Consider the following 14704-nt stretch of genomic DNA (forward strand, 5'->3'; position numbering starts at 1 on the left):
ACAGTATAAGGGAACCAATATGCTTTTTAAAAATCAGGTGAAGGAATAAGACGCAAAGATTTTTGATTGAACAAGAAGTTGATGATTCTTTCATAAAAATCTGTTCAAAATATTTAATTACCAGTAGCTCAAACTGATTTGGCTACTTGGTTCATACAAATGTGGAAAAGGGAGTATTCTTTAAAAAAAAAAAAAATCAATTTAAGCTTAATAGATCAACAATCGATTCACAAAAGATATAAATCGATTTAGCACACAAAGCTAAAGTCCGCTAGCTTGATGCTAACGTTCAATAGAATTTCCCATAGGAAGGCTAATGCTAACGCTCGGTTGACCAAAAAAATACATTTCTAACTAAATAAACATCTTTATTTAATTACAGGAATTAATTTTTCAAACTCTTAAGGAAATAATTTTTAAAGTTACTATTTGTGGTCTAAAACTTCATGTACTTCTACAGCGCGATCCCCACCTAGTGGCCAAACTGAAACGCCCTCAAGGAGAAGCAGAACAATGTTTACAATGTTAATGATCTGAACATTTTTGTTAGAATTTCTACTTTAGAGAATCCATGTAACTCTGTAGGATATAACAAATTCATTATTTTACTAATAACTTTTACAATTTGTGAACTGTATCAGATTAATATAAATATATTCAAATTAAATAATAGATTTTTAATTTATTTCTAAACAAATGTGTATAAATTTGTAAAATTAAAGTTTAATTGAAGAATAAGAAAAAAATCTGAATCGAATCGATTCAAGCTCTTGTGAATCAAATCGAATCATTTCTGGAAATTATAACCGATATCCAGCCCTATTAGAACCCCTGATTTATATAATTAAAAACCCACTCCGATTGACTTTTGATGTATCACAAAATTGTTGTCAGTGCTCTTTAAAAACTGTTTTTAAGCCAAAAAAAGTTTAAAATCTGTGTTGTTTTCTAGGACATAGTTTCTGCAGAGTGGCAGTAGTTTATCAGAAATTTGCCTCTGATTAGTGGGTGAGGCTTTTGGTGTGGAGTAACCCCACCCCCATAGACAGTTTATAGAGAGAACTCTATGGGGGTGGGGTTACATTATCCCCTCCCCCCTCGAGTTCCAAACAGGTGGTACCCACCGCTCTCAAAAAGCAAAAATCACATTTACTTTATTGGGAAATAAACAGCGATTACTCATTCTGTTAGTCAGTATTTGCTAAACCCCAATTTTTTACTTGATGTATTTTCTTTATCGCAAGTTATTCAAGTTATAAACTGGCAAATCAGATGCCTCAGTAAGAGCATGTGGTGCCCGCTGGCCCCACCTCCACCAGAATCTTGCCACAGAGAAAAAATATGGCGCTCAAAAATTAATAGACGGAAGTCCCTCCCCCTGCCGGAGACAGACGCAAAAAAAAAAAAAAAACATAATTTGCGCCTGAAATCATTCCTTGACCGTAACCCCCCGTTTTAAGCTTTTGACATTTTTTCCCTTCGATATACCGTAACTGCTTAAGTGATCAGCTAATTCACAGGAAAAAGGGGCATTTTGATGTTTTTTTTCTCCAGATGTAAACCGCTGTAATTTTACAAATTTGAACACTTGTCAATATTGACTTGAAAGAAATAAAACGATTATCGTTCTCTGTTCCATTTGAAGCTCATCTTCCACATTAAACTGTTAGACAGTTTATTCACATTTAAAAGCTGATAGTTCTGAACAGTTTTTAAAACATCATTTTTGAAAGGGTTTCCTAAGTTTAGGAAATTTCCGCTTACGCAACCGACCAAAGTTGCAAAATTTCAGCTTCTGGTTAGAGATCGTTTCTGGCGCCATCTTGCACGTGACCAGAGGCTCCTCCCACGTCCAACGTTCAAAACATTTTGACAGAATCATCTGACTCTACTTTCAGTGGAAGGGGTGTGGCTTTCCAACAAGCTTACTCCTGATTAGTGAGAGTGGTTGCCATAGAAATGATGACTCAGAACAATCTTTGCCTGGTTCCAAAATGTTAACGTCCGTTCTGTGGAAAACTGGCAACTGAAGTGACTTCATTTCGTTGGAACCAGAGGTAAGGCATTTTCTATGTGTGACGTCACACCCCGCTTCATCCAGTGATAATAATATATGTCTCTGCTCTCCTTCCTTTTGCTTTAATGTTACAAATACAGACAAGCCCCAACGGACGTTCAGTCACACACACACAAAGAACCATCAACAAAAATAAAAGCAAACACCAGCTACTGCGTGGCATGCGGCCTTATAATTAGCGCTCTCACCGCTCATGACAATACTGAGAACCCAGCGAAACACTTAATTAGTTTCCAAAACAAATTAAACAGATGTCCAAGGAAGCACAGCATGAACATACACAAACACAAGGTTCTTCTGCACAGTTCATCTGATATTTCTTGGCCTGAAGACAACAACAGCGTTCTTGTTTGCATAGGTACAGTCAACTTCAGCTAGATATTCATTTACAGGACATTTGGGTTTCACCCATTGAGAGCTTCAGATGCTCTTCAAGCTTCAGAAAGCAGAAAACAAAGTGATCTGTGCTGATTGGGGTCATAATAAGGTGGTGCAATCCCTGTCAAAAATAAGGATGGCAGGTCAAGCTGGGTTGCAATTAAAAAGTACTGGTTGATAAAGTATATAGAAGCATTTTAATATGGAAAAAAAACATAATATGAAAAAGTACGAAATGCACACTTTTTATGATGTCAATTTAAATGAGACGAATTGGCTGCTTTAATCACACTAATTTATGGTTTATGTTTTTATTAAACACGATCATGTGTCCAGTTTATGCATTAAAACAAAGTAATTCCAAAGGGTTCACATAGTTTCATTCATAGAATTCATTAATGCAGGATTGGAGTCAAATCTTTCAATTTTGAACAACAAAACGCTTCAAAAATGTTGATGGTTTGGTTTTCAAATGTACTTAAAAAAGCTTAAAAAGTCAGAAAAATTCTCAAATATGGTACATATGCCACATTTCCACTTAATCTGTGACAGGAATACAAAACAAAATACAGTAAAATCAGAATGATGTGTTTAATACTTTGACCAAAAATATAAAGAATGAACAAATATGCCTACAATCTAAACCTGACTATAGCCTAATTTATTAGATTTTTTTTCATATAAAGATCATGTATTACAGTATGTAACCAACAGCTCCCAGAATTAAGTTAATTCACAACACTTTTTTTGTACAGTAACCTGCATCAAAAGTTCTTTTGTCATCCTTTGTCGAGGTGGATTTGTCTCTCTAAATAAATCTTTTGACAGTTTTGTATCATTCCACGAAAATACAAATTAAATCATTGAGGCGGTATAATTTAATAGCATAACCCCCATCCAAATACAAAAAAGACCCTAGAATAAAAATAAAAAAATCCATAAAAAAAATACTAATTTAAACCATATTTCTTGACAATTATCTTAAAAAGTCAAAACAAAAAACTTTTTAACAGTGATGTTAGTTTACTAGTGGTTAGTTTTCTAAAAAGGAATGAAGTGTCATACAACAAACCAGAATCGCTTCAAACCATTTACCAACCAAAACCTGAGAGCTATAATGAGCCAACTAGTTAAGAGTTAATTTGGTGCAGCTCTTTCACTACAAAGGACTAATCATAGATCATGTTAGTCATGTGACCAATTCTGACAGTAAAGCATCAATGACAGCATTCCCAGACAAACCTACTTACTTCTTCTCCTTCTGTCCTGAGGCGGTGTCGTCGGCCGTTTGTGGCCGAGTGGTTTTGTCACCATCACCATCATGGTTTGTTGAGCCTCCTTCACCTCTACAGTGGAGGAATTTTTCATCCTGAAATGTGGTGTTGAATACTTTCAGATCTCCCTGACCCAGAAGGCTATGGCCACCGCAGTAACAAAAGGCACAGAGTCGCTCGCTGAAACAAAAGAAAACGGGTGGTACAGGGTGTTTAATTATATATACCTGCTGCCACTGAAAACAGCACCGTGGACTTCAACATGAATTAGTCTTTTTGTTTGGAAAGCTTAAGTGGCAACGTACAGTAAAGCTGTGGAAGACTGGCTTTAGGAACTGAGGCACACAACTTCAGAAAAAATGTCACGATGGTCTGATACGAACCTGTATTCTTAGCTATACAACAGATATTTATAACTAGAATTATTTGTAGTACTAATGGCTTCTCATGAATATATATACATTTTTTTATGGAAGAGCCTCCTATACAGATGTGTGTGAAAGTCTGAAAATACAGTTTGTGGCCAAAGTTAATAAAAGCTTCAGCTAAAAGTATTTTTTATGTGTGAACAGACCAATAAAAACACACCACAGCAAATGTGAGGTCGCATAAAAACTCCAGTTTGATCCTTAAGCATGTCGTTCCATTTTTATTTCAACCTCATGTCCAACATACTGTTTCAAAAGCCCAACTAGCAAAGCTGACAGTGGATTCTGGGACATTTGTCGGCTGCTTTGACTGAAATTGCTTAGATTATTAACCTTGTGCTATCTTGGGGTCCAGATGACCCAAGCCTTATTTGTCCCATGACAAATGTGGATAAAGGTGGACTGGATTTCATGTCTGCCACGGACACCAGTGAAAATTAAAAAAATCATTGAAAAAAAAAAATAATAATAATTCAGCATGCCATCTTGTGGGGTCCGGATAACCCCACTCCCAACATTAACGTACTTAGGATAGCAAAGGGTTAAGAAAATCTGGTTTCTGCAAAGAAATATTTTTCACTATAAGAAATTACAGAGTTTGTGGGATTTCTTCTTCAGATTATCCAAAACCATTTAAGGCATTTAGGGGCTGATCAGAGAAGAACCAAATGTTTACATTAAAAGTGGGGTCATCTGGACCCCACAAGTATGCTGAATTTTTTTTTTCTTTCAAAGGATTTTTCATCTTCACTGGTGTCCGTGGCAGATATTATATCATGTCTACCTTTATCATGGGAGGAATCGCACATCAATATAAGGGGTGGGGTCATCTGGACCCCATAAGAGAGCACATTTAGAGCTATTGTTCCAATCTATTCCAAACTTCCAATCTGTTGCTTTTTTAGCTTTGGTAACAAACCAATTTCCCCATCATGGGACGTATTAAGTTTTATATTCTTTTTTTCTTAGATTGATTTCTTGAAATAAACCCTTTCTAAATCCAAATGAAAGACTGAGCTATCAATCTAGTACAACTTCTAAGAAAAAAAAGATTGTTCTCAATACTAAATCTAAAAAGTGGGTACATTTTTCTGACCTGCTCTTGATTTCTCCACTTGCCGGGACAGTTGGTCCATCTGAACTCTCGGCTGAGGGACTGTCAGCTAGAGGGGAAGAAGGTTTGTCTTCATCTGGCAAATCAGCGGTCAGAACGTCCACCGTCTCCACCAGTTGGGTTTGTGTCTCTGATAACAACAAAGAAGTAGTACATTTAGTCAGATAAGACATACCAATTGTACGCCTCTAGTCAGAGTGTCAGTGAGGATTGCAGCTCGATCAGTTGTGGATTCTTTGCATCTCTGTAGCATTTTTGATTATGCAACTAAAATACTGTTTCTGTGGGTGTCATTTTCCAGTTGTTGTTAGTGCTGCCACAAAATATTGTTTTAATAGTCGCCTAATCACCAATTATTTCTTCCGATTAGTCGACTCATCGGGTCATGGGCAAACTGGATGTAATGCACACATCTTAACCATCATTAGCTTAAAACTAACTAAAAATATATGATATTAACTGCGATAATGCTAGTGTGAATGCTGTAAGCTGAATTTGGCTGCTGAAGATGCTAGTTCTGATAACTGAAGATGCTGAAATTGATAGCTAAAAACACTGAAGTTGATAGCTGAAAACGCTTAACCTGATAGCTAGCTAAAATATTAGCTAAATGCCAAAGTAGCCTAAAAAAAACAGAAAAAAGACTGTTAGCTAAAACAGCTAGCAAGTAGCTGAAATATTAGCTAAACTACAAATTAGCCAAAAAACTGAAAAAACTCTAAATTAGCCAAAATTGCTAGCAAGTAGCTGAAATATTAGTTAAACTCCAGAACAACATGAAAAAACATGAATAAATGCCAAAAAAGTCCCAAAAGCTAGCATAATTGCCATTATAATTTTTAACTTTACTAAACTCTGACTCCATATAATATAAAGTAACGACTAATCGACGATTAAATTAGTCATCGACTGTGTAAATAGTCGATTAGTTGTCAATTAGTCGACTCCAATCGTGGCAGCCCTAGTTGTAATTAAGCATTTTCAAGATTCAGATTCAATGGATGCCAACAGTGCAAAATATATAACAAAAAGAAATTTTGATTTTCCATTACAATAATTAACCCCTCAACACCTGAGGCGTCACCGGTGACGCTCAAACACAAAATATGTAGCATTGGAATGACGTTGATTGTGTTAACAGTTGAAAAGTTACAGTAAATCAAAGAACATAAACACTGGAATTCCAATGTTAAAAGGTTAATAAAACACAAAGATTACTTAGAAAAAGATGTGAAAAAAAGCAGCAAAGATCTGTTCAAATGGTTGTTTTTATGCAACCTCAATCAAAAAAAAAAAAAAAAAAAAAAAAAAAAGCATGGGACTTCCACTGAAGAAAGTTGTGCCAGCTGCCAACAAAGTATTCTATAGCATCAGGATTATCAAGACGAACAGCATTACACAGTGAGACGTTTCAAGACTACGGCTGATTACTTCTAGCTCAGTCAAAACCACACATACACACAACCGTCAGCTTGTTAAGAATATTCAATAACTGCAGTTCATTTGTGCTGCTTGACCCAAACTCTAATCTAGCCAACACAAGATGCTGTGTACACCTGCTTTGACCTCCAGTTACACCTGCCCATACTCAACATGTGGACTACAATGTTCCAGATTATTAACTATATAATTGTTTTTTATGGGCTGTTGATGAAACAGGTTTAGACCCACGAGACTAATGTGCATTAAAAAGGCCATCTTAATAACCGACAATAATATTAACCTAACTAACCCTACCTGACAGTAATGTTACTTGTGGGAACCTTAAATAAACTGCTAATAAAACTACAATATTGTAGAAACATTATTGTTTAATTAAAATTCCCTATTAATCATTAGTCTGTAGATCGTTTAATGCGGTCGGCTTTGATTCAAGTATGGGCTTATATTTATAAATGTTTATCTGAGACATATATAGAGGAAAGCTAAACATCTTTTAATGTTTTTTTAAGCAACAGAAAAAATAAATAATGATTCAAGAGATGTAAACATCACAACAAAATTGACACTAGTTTTGGGCAATATGGAAAAAAAATGTAAATCACGATATAAATTATTTTATATCACAATGATGATATATATATCACAATATACCATAATAAAGTATATTTTCAAATATTCTATTTTTTACTTAAAAAAAAAGAATCAGCAATAAAAACGATAGAAACAATAGAAGAGAAAATATATGGATATTCATTTTCATGCATTACCTTTTTCACCAGAACAGTGTTCCCTCGTTTATTGATGGAGCTACGTGCTAAAAATAACATGTAATAGGTAAAATCCACAAAGATGTTTTGAGGCTGTAAAACTCCCCACTACACACTTTTCTCAGACAGACATGATCATTTTCACATTTTTCTCTCTAGTTAAGTTCAAGCCTTTGTTCAGTGCTTTGTAGAAAAATGAGTCCAAGATTATAGAATGAAAACAAAGATCTGATCGCGATCCAAGATTCATGTAGATCTGCACGTATCTTTACTGGAGACATGGCACAGAGGAGATTGATTGACAAGATCTCCAGCCAATCAGAGTACAGAACAGGGTGTAGTGTTCGGAGAAAAATCAAAAGCAGAGTGCGTAATCGCACTGAAAGCATCAGCGAGACTGCGTAAAGTGAACTGCGATGTAGTAGGGAATACTTCGGTTTTATTTGACGGGGCTTTTTTCTTTGATTTTATGGGAGGTTTCTGATAGGGGAAAAAGATGCATAAAGGGTGGAATAAAATGTCACACTCTTTGCGGGTCTCGATTGATAAAAAAAAAAAATGAAGAAATCCTGCGTCTGATGTTTTTCAGAGGAGGTGGGCCGTAGTTTGGGGACCCCTGATCTAAAGCGTAAAGAGTTCAAATATATAGGATTTACGTGTGGCCACCATGAATTTCCATCAGTTTTTGTGCTCATGTGACTCAAAATACATGTGAATAACATGAGCAAAAATATAAACCCTTAGAATAACATCTGCTCAAATGAAAAGTTGATATTTTCTATAGAACCTTAAATACTGGAGACTTATTCACGTTTTTATTTTGATTTGTGAACGATCTAAGAAAGGGGAAAAATATAGGGCAGGTCCTTTATCAAATAAATATTGTACAATTTTCCGTTACTTTATTATATAAAATTGCGTGTAAATGTGTTAAACTGCGTTCAGCTGTTAGCTTTGTCAGTCTAAACCGGAAGTCACTTTACACAGTAAAGATCTCACAATGTAACCATTTTTTCCTGACGTCACTGTGAAAAGAGTCTATGGGAGGCATAGTAGCATGATGTGATATACACATAGAAAACACATAAATGGGTCCTAGAGGGACTGATGGGATTTTAAAAAGCTTTTAGAGGGCATTAGCCTTGGGCTGTTTCCCACTGCTCCTCAATGTCAATCTCACAGCAGGCAAAACAGATGAAAGGAGGAAAGAAAAGAATACATATCTAATATAGTTTCACAGTTCAAGTTTGGTCCTTTCAAAGTCAATTTTGAAGATTGATCATGGGGTTCCATAAGAAGCAGAAGAAAACACTTTGATATGCTGTTGTCTTAGAGAAAGACGACTCTGTTTAACTTTGCTGAAAGCTCCTGTGAGAGCCGACGTTACCCGACCTGGACATGCGAGCTCAGACAGAATGTGTGAAGAGGGAAATTAATGTTCTGTTTTCTCAATATCTCACCTGTGTCTGGAGGGTCAGTGGACTCCGTTATCTCTGTCCCATCCATGCTGTCTTCTTCTACAGCAACTCTCCCTCTGGTGCGACCTCTGAAACGGGAAAAAGAGAAAATGAAACGTTAAAAGAAGTGCAGAAAGAAAACTATCTGCCACTTATGGGAGCAGTTTTATTTAAGGGGCTAAATCCACTTGGAAAACCAAAAGATAAATAATATTTAAGTTAGATATTTGGGCTTTTAAGAATATTTTTTTTAATTAATCAGTGCGATTTATCTTATGCACAGTATAAAGTGTGTAACGTTTAATTCAATGTACAGGAAAACCAGAGAAAAAGGAAGGACATCACTTTAGGAACTCCGAACACGGCCTACAGCTTGTAGGGACAGCTCTAGGGTTCAAATCTCATGCTAGACCATCAGCATGTCATTATTTCAACACACCCAACTTTAGATTACCCCCAATTGTAGAATATAATCCGTTTTGGATAAAAGCATCTGCTGAATGTTAGGGTGTCGTTTTCTCTATTTACAGTAAAAACAAACTGAAAAACAAGCCTATGATTTTTAAGAGCCCACTCACAGCACACCAGTTGGGTCGTGCCAGAGTCCATGTGGCCTCAAAGTATGGCTCTGCGATAGCCTTTGTGCCATCATTGGACATTGGCAACTAGCCCACCTAGCCATGGCACCAGTCTCTGGACTCGGTGGACTCTGATAGTAGTGCTGTTAGGGCTTTCTATGAGAGATATTGGGGCCAATTAAAGGAGAAAGTCACCACCTACTCCATCAATATACGAATTAACCGTCCTTTGGTACTGATAAGAAACTATGGGCGGATCCAAGAACGTGGAGTAATAACCCCCTAGTGGCAATGCTGGAACTGCATGGTAAACCTTAACGGTATGAGTTGGAAACTGATATTTTAACACCTTTTTAAATATGTAAAAAAAAAAAAAGTCCTGAAAATATTTTAGTAAGTTAGAACCCATTAATTAGCCTTGCAGCTGTATTATTTTGTGTTTTGTAAATATTCATCTTTTTCACTTAAAAAAAAAAATTGTTTGATGACGCAACAGAATGAATCGCACTACATAATAGAGCTGGGTTGATAAAATCAATCAATCTGAATCAATCTCAGCTTAACAGATCAATAATTGATTCATAAAAGTAGAGATCACATCAACGCATACAGCTAATGTTTGCTAGCTTGATGCTAACATGCATTGGGATTTCCCATAGGACAGCTAATGCTAAAACTTGGTCGACCTAAACATACATAGCTGATTAAATGAACATCTTTATAAACTCAAAGGCAGGAATTTTCCAAACTCTTAAGGAAATATTTTTAAAGTAACCATTTGTGGTCTAAAGCACTGTTTTTTTTTTTTTTTTTGCTTGAACTTTCTTCTTCTGGAATAAGGTGTAATGCTGTAGCGCGATCGCCACCTAGTGGTCAAACTGAAACACCCTCCAGGAGAAGCAGAACAATTCTCGATCGAGAATCCATGTAACAATGTAAGCTATTAACAATCTCATAATTTTACTAATACATTTTACAGAGTGTGAACTTTATCAGATTAATATGAATATATTCAAAACATATATAGATTATTAATGTATTTCTAAACAAATGTGTCTAAATGTTTAAACTCAAAATTGAATTGAATCTAATTGAATTGAGTGGACCAAAGAATCAGAAAGAATTTGAATCGAATCTGGAAATTATTGGTGATACCCAGCCCTTATACATAAGCCCAAGACAATAACCAGGGAGTGTGCCAAAATATCGATATTGTGATGTATCGATATGGAGTCCTGTGATTGATTCTTGATGGGTTCTCACCAAGTATTGATTTATTTTCGTTTGAAGAAGCTACAAAACGTTATGTTCATCATCCTTGTCAAGCTCAAAAATAAATGGGGATATATTTCCCCAACAAACATGTGCTCTTCTATATGTCAGTTGTGTTTTTTACCAATTATCGCAGTATCACGATATCGTGAGCCATGTATCGCATCATATCGTGAGGTTGCCATGATTCCCAGTTCTAACAATAACTGAGTGTAAGAACTGAAAAGTGTAGCATCAGCACAACAACCACATCTACATTTGTAGCCATGTGCCCACATGCAAACTCATGCAGATGCCAGCCCACACCAACTCATCTTTTAATTTATACAGAATAACAAAAATGGTCACGGTCAGCATTTTTGCTGTAAAATCCTACGTTAGCCTAATTTTGGAAGCAAGATTTCTCAAGGATAATTATTTTGAACAAAAATTAAATGGCAAACTTCAACTGTTGGCATGCACGGGGGGGAGAGCAAACTCAGCTGAAAAAATAGAGCGACGTTTCTCAGTGGGTTCTCAGGAGGATACGCAGGGCTGGAAGTTAGGGAGGAGATTGGGGCGGTGGGGTAATTTTCAGTGTCACTGGAGAGAAAAATCACACATGGCTCCAAGCCAAATTTACCCCTCCCTTTAAATATTGTCCATGGAGAATAAAACTAAACACAAGAACACCAACAGAAGTCTTTAGTAAACCTTGTCAATTACATGCAGTTAAGGCCCAGAAAGACATTACAAAAGAGGACAGATTTTTTTTTTTTAAGAGAGATTCCAGGGTGGTCTCTTGGCTCTTAATAAGGATGTGAAATAAAAAGGTTTGCAGTTCAGAAATGCTGAAAATTCCACTCCTAAATTATAATATTTAAAACACTGTTTATTGACCCCCTTGTTGCACAAACTGCAGAGACTGCAACATTTCATTTCACTGTTGTCATGTCTCCATCCCGCCCATTGAGGTAATAGCAGAGGCCAAACTCAAGTGAGCGGCCGAGCCACAATAGCAAAAGACTGTTCTTGACCGGGCAGCTGTCTCTCAGCTGATTCAACCATGAATGCAAGCACAAAGGAACCGGAGGACAGACATATGTCATTGGTCAGTGTCAATTGCCATACTCTAACTATTCTAGTACCCCACTGTCTCATAAACGCACCCTCCCCCACCATTGAAGGGTTCTTTCACCCAGATCCAGCACTGCGTAGCATTGCCAATACGGCCGACCACCTCCCCTCCCCCACAGCCAGCTCCATAAGAGTAACACATATATGTTCTGGTATATAGTATTACTGATCAGTGGTGAAACAAGTGGATACAGTATGTTCTACAGTATGGGCCTATTAATTAACAATAATTCTAAATATTCATATCTACGTTTTGGGCTGTGGGTGTAAAAATAGTCGTTACAAACAAGTGATTTTCCTAACATATAGATTTTTTTAATCCATTAACCCTTTTATTACAACAGAGCTCCAGTGTTGACACTCTTTCCACCAACTCTTCAACTTTTGACGCAATCAGCATAATTCCATCAAATTCTGACACCACTAATATGGAAGTTTTTCTGTTCCAGCAGTTTCTAATTTTTTAACCCTTAATTTTCAAAACAGCAACATTTTATTATAATTTATTTTATTAAATATGATTTTTTATCTTAAATATGTCATTGTTTTTTTTTTATTTAAAGACTCAACATTTTGATGGCCCAGAAACTCGATAAAAAAAAGTAGCTTTTTCTGTCTCACTTGATCAACTGGTCAATTAAAGAGTGCATCGATTTCCAGCCAATCAAATCATGACACTGTTATGCAACACCTTACATTTGTAAGGTGTTGCATAACAGTGCAACCTAACATGATGAGAATGTTTTCTCCACGTCTGAATCAGCTGATTCACGGTAATCTTGTAAAAACAGTAGATGTTAACCACGACAGCTCTGGTATTAAAAGGTTAATGAAGCTACAGCAACATTTCTGAATTAATTTAATCAACAATTTCAAATTTTGATTGATTTACCATTCCACAGCAATTATAGAATAATTTGAAAAATTTCCATTCAGAACGTTGTTTGTTTAGTTTTTTTGCTTTTTTTGGTAAAAGTTTGCACTTTCACTGTTGTCTTTAAAATAATTGACAGTAATGTAATGATCAACATTAAAAAAGCTGTTCTGAAAGAAAGCTACAGTAAATCTGTATAAAGGATAATCTATCCATAAAGTCCAAAATCCAAAGGGCTGGATTTAAAAAAATAAATAAAAAAATAATTAAAGTAAAATCCATTAATGAAACAATCAAATCCCCCCCTACATGTGGCCCATACTGATTTACTAATTTGTCGCCCACCCGTAAGGGCAGGTATGACTAAGGCATTAGTTGTCAAATAAACAAGTAAATAGACACAGTTGACCGATCCACAGATGTGTGCTTGATGAATATTATAGGTAAGGCTTTGGCCGCCCACATAATCACACAAAATAGACCGTCTAAGTGTTTGGTTTCACATTTGCCCTGATAATTAACCTACATGATGAGAAACAACATTCAGACTAATGCAATGCTTTTACTGATCATGGACTTGATCGACTTTAACTAGCACAATACAAGGTAAACATAAAAATAGAGAATGAGTTGCTCTTTTTTTAAACAAATGTCAGAGTGGAGGCTGTTCAAAAAGCTTTTATTGTTTTTTACATGCTTAAAAAAATGATACTTCACAAATATATAAAAAAAGAAGAACAAAATCCCATTGTTTTGAGGGAAAACCTTTAAGTTGGAACATTAGGAGGGAGATATGAAGTATAAAAAACTAACATTCATGTGTAAATGGCCAATAACATCCTTAATAGGTCTCCTAAATTGCATACAAGGCTGTAGCGATGCCTGCAACCATTTAGCTGTGTATTTTTTACTGACAAATATTTAGGACTAGTGTTTAACAACCTACGTTGCACAATTCACTCCTTCCCCACAGTCCCACCATAGGAAAAGTGGGGAGGGGAAAGAAAAAAGTGAAAATAATGTTGTGGTAAGTAGTTCCAGCCAGCACTCAGCTGCCTGGAAAACCTAGAGAGGATTCTGCTGCTTGAAGAGGAGAAGATCCAGTATGAAGCAGCCATCAGGTATTCAGAGCAAATGGACATCCATTCATCTGTTTTCAAACCAGAAACATTACGGCTAACATAAGATTAATAGAAATTTTTTATTAAATTAATTAACCACAACACTAGTAATCAAATACCTGTGAAGTTGACAATATTTGTCCAATCGGTAGAGTTCCCCAGCCAAACCATTAGCTCACAATTTAGATTCTTTTAGGGATTTTATGGTTTATTCAAAAAGTATTAACCCTTTAACACCTGAGATGTCACCTAAATAACACAAGCTCTGCGACATACTGTAACTCCTCGAAAGTTTACGCAATCAGTGTGAATCAGCCGATTCTGACACAGAGAAAAGACACTTTTTTGAAAAATAGAACTTAACGGTTGGAGCAGAACCGCTGAAGCAACCCATTGATTGGCAGAAAGTGATGACGACATTAGAAAGAGCCAATATAGCGCTCATTTAAGCTAACGTAAGAAAGCATTCAGGTTTTTGTAGTTTCCTGTGTACTCTTTTGGTCATGAGTCTGTAATGAAAATGCCTGAAAACAACGGCTCACCCTGGTCTGCGGTGGAACTGCAATCATTCCTTGGTATCAATTCAATTCAATTCAATTTTATTTATATAGCCCAAAATCACAAAGAGATTTGCCTCCTTGGCGACTGTGTGATACAGGGTGAGGTAGCAGCACGCTAGCGATCAGCACCACGCATGCGCCATGAAAACAAAATGCACAATGGAAGCAAGACTTAAACGGGTGGAAACGCTCACAAGAACTAACTGGACCGTTGCACCACTGGACTGCTCAGTGGAAATTAGGCT

General features: G+C 36.3%; 1 protein-coding gene across 8 annotated transcripts in view; it reads right to left on the reverse strand.

Moving 5' to 3' along the window:
* Positions 1-14704, reverse strand: part of kmt2cb (lysine (K)-specific methyltransferase 2Cb) — an 83637-nt gene that overhangs the window by 57576 nt on the left and 11357 nt on the right. For all 8 annotated transcript variants that reach the window (XM_024274427.2, XM_024274432.2, XM_024274435.2 and 5 more), the window contains exons 4-6: positions 8942-9027; positions 5254-5401; positions 3706-3909 (exon numbers count right to left, since the gene is read on the reverse strand). In XM_024274427.2, the coding sequence (XP_024130195.1) occupies positions 3706-3909; positions 5254-5401; positions 8942-9027 (438 nt within the window). The remainder of the gene's footprint in view (positions 1-3705; positions 3910-5253; positions 5402-8941; positions 9028-14704) is intronic.

This window comes from Oryzias melastigma, linkage group LG17 (genome assembly GCF_002922805.2).
Source record: "Oryzias melastigma strain HK-1 linkage group LG17, ASM292280v2, whole genome shotgun sequence".
Classification (NCBI taxonomy): domain Eukaryota; kingdom Metazoa; phylum Chordata; class Actinopteri; order Beloniformes; family Adrianichthyidae; genus Oryzias; species Oryzias melastigma.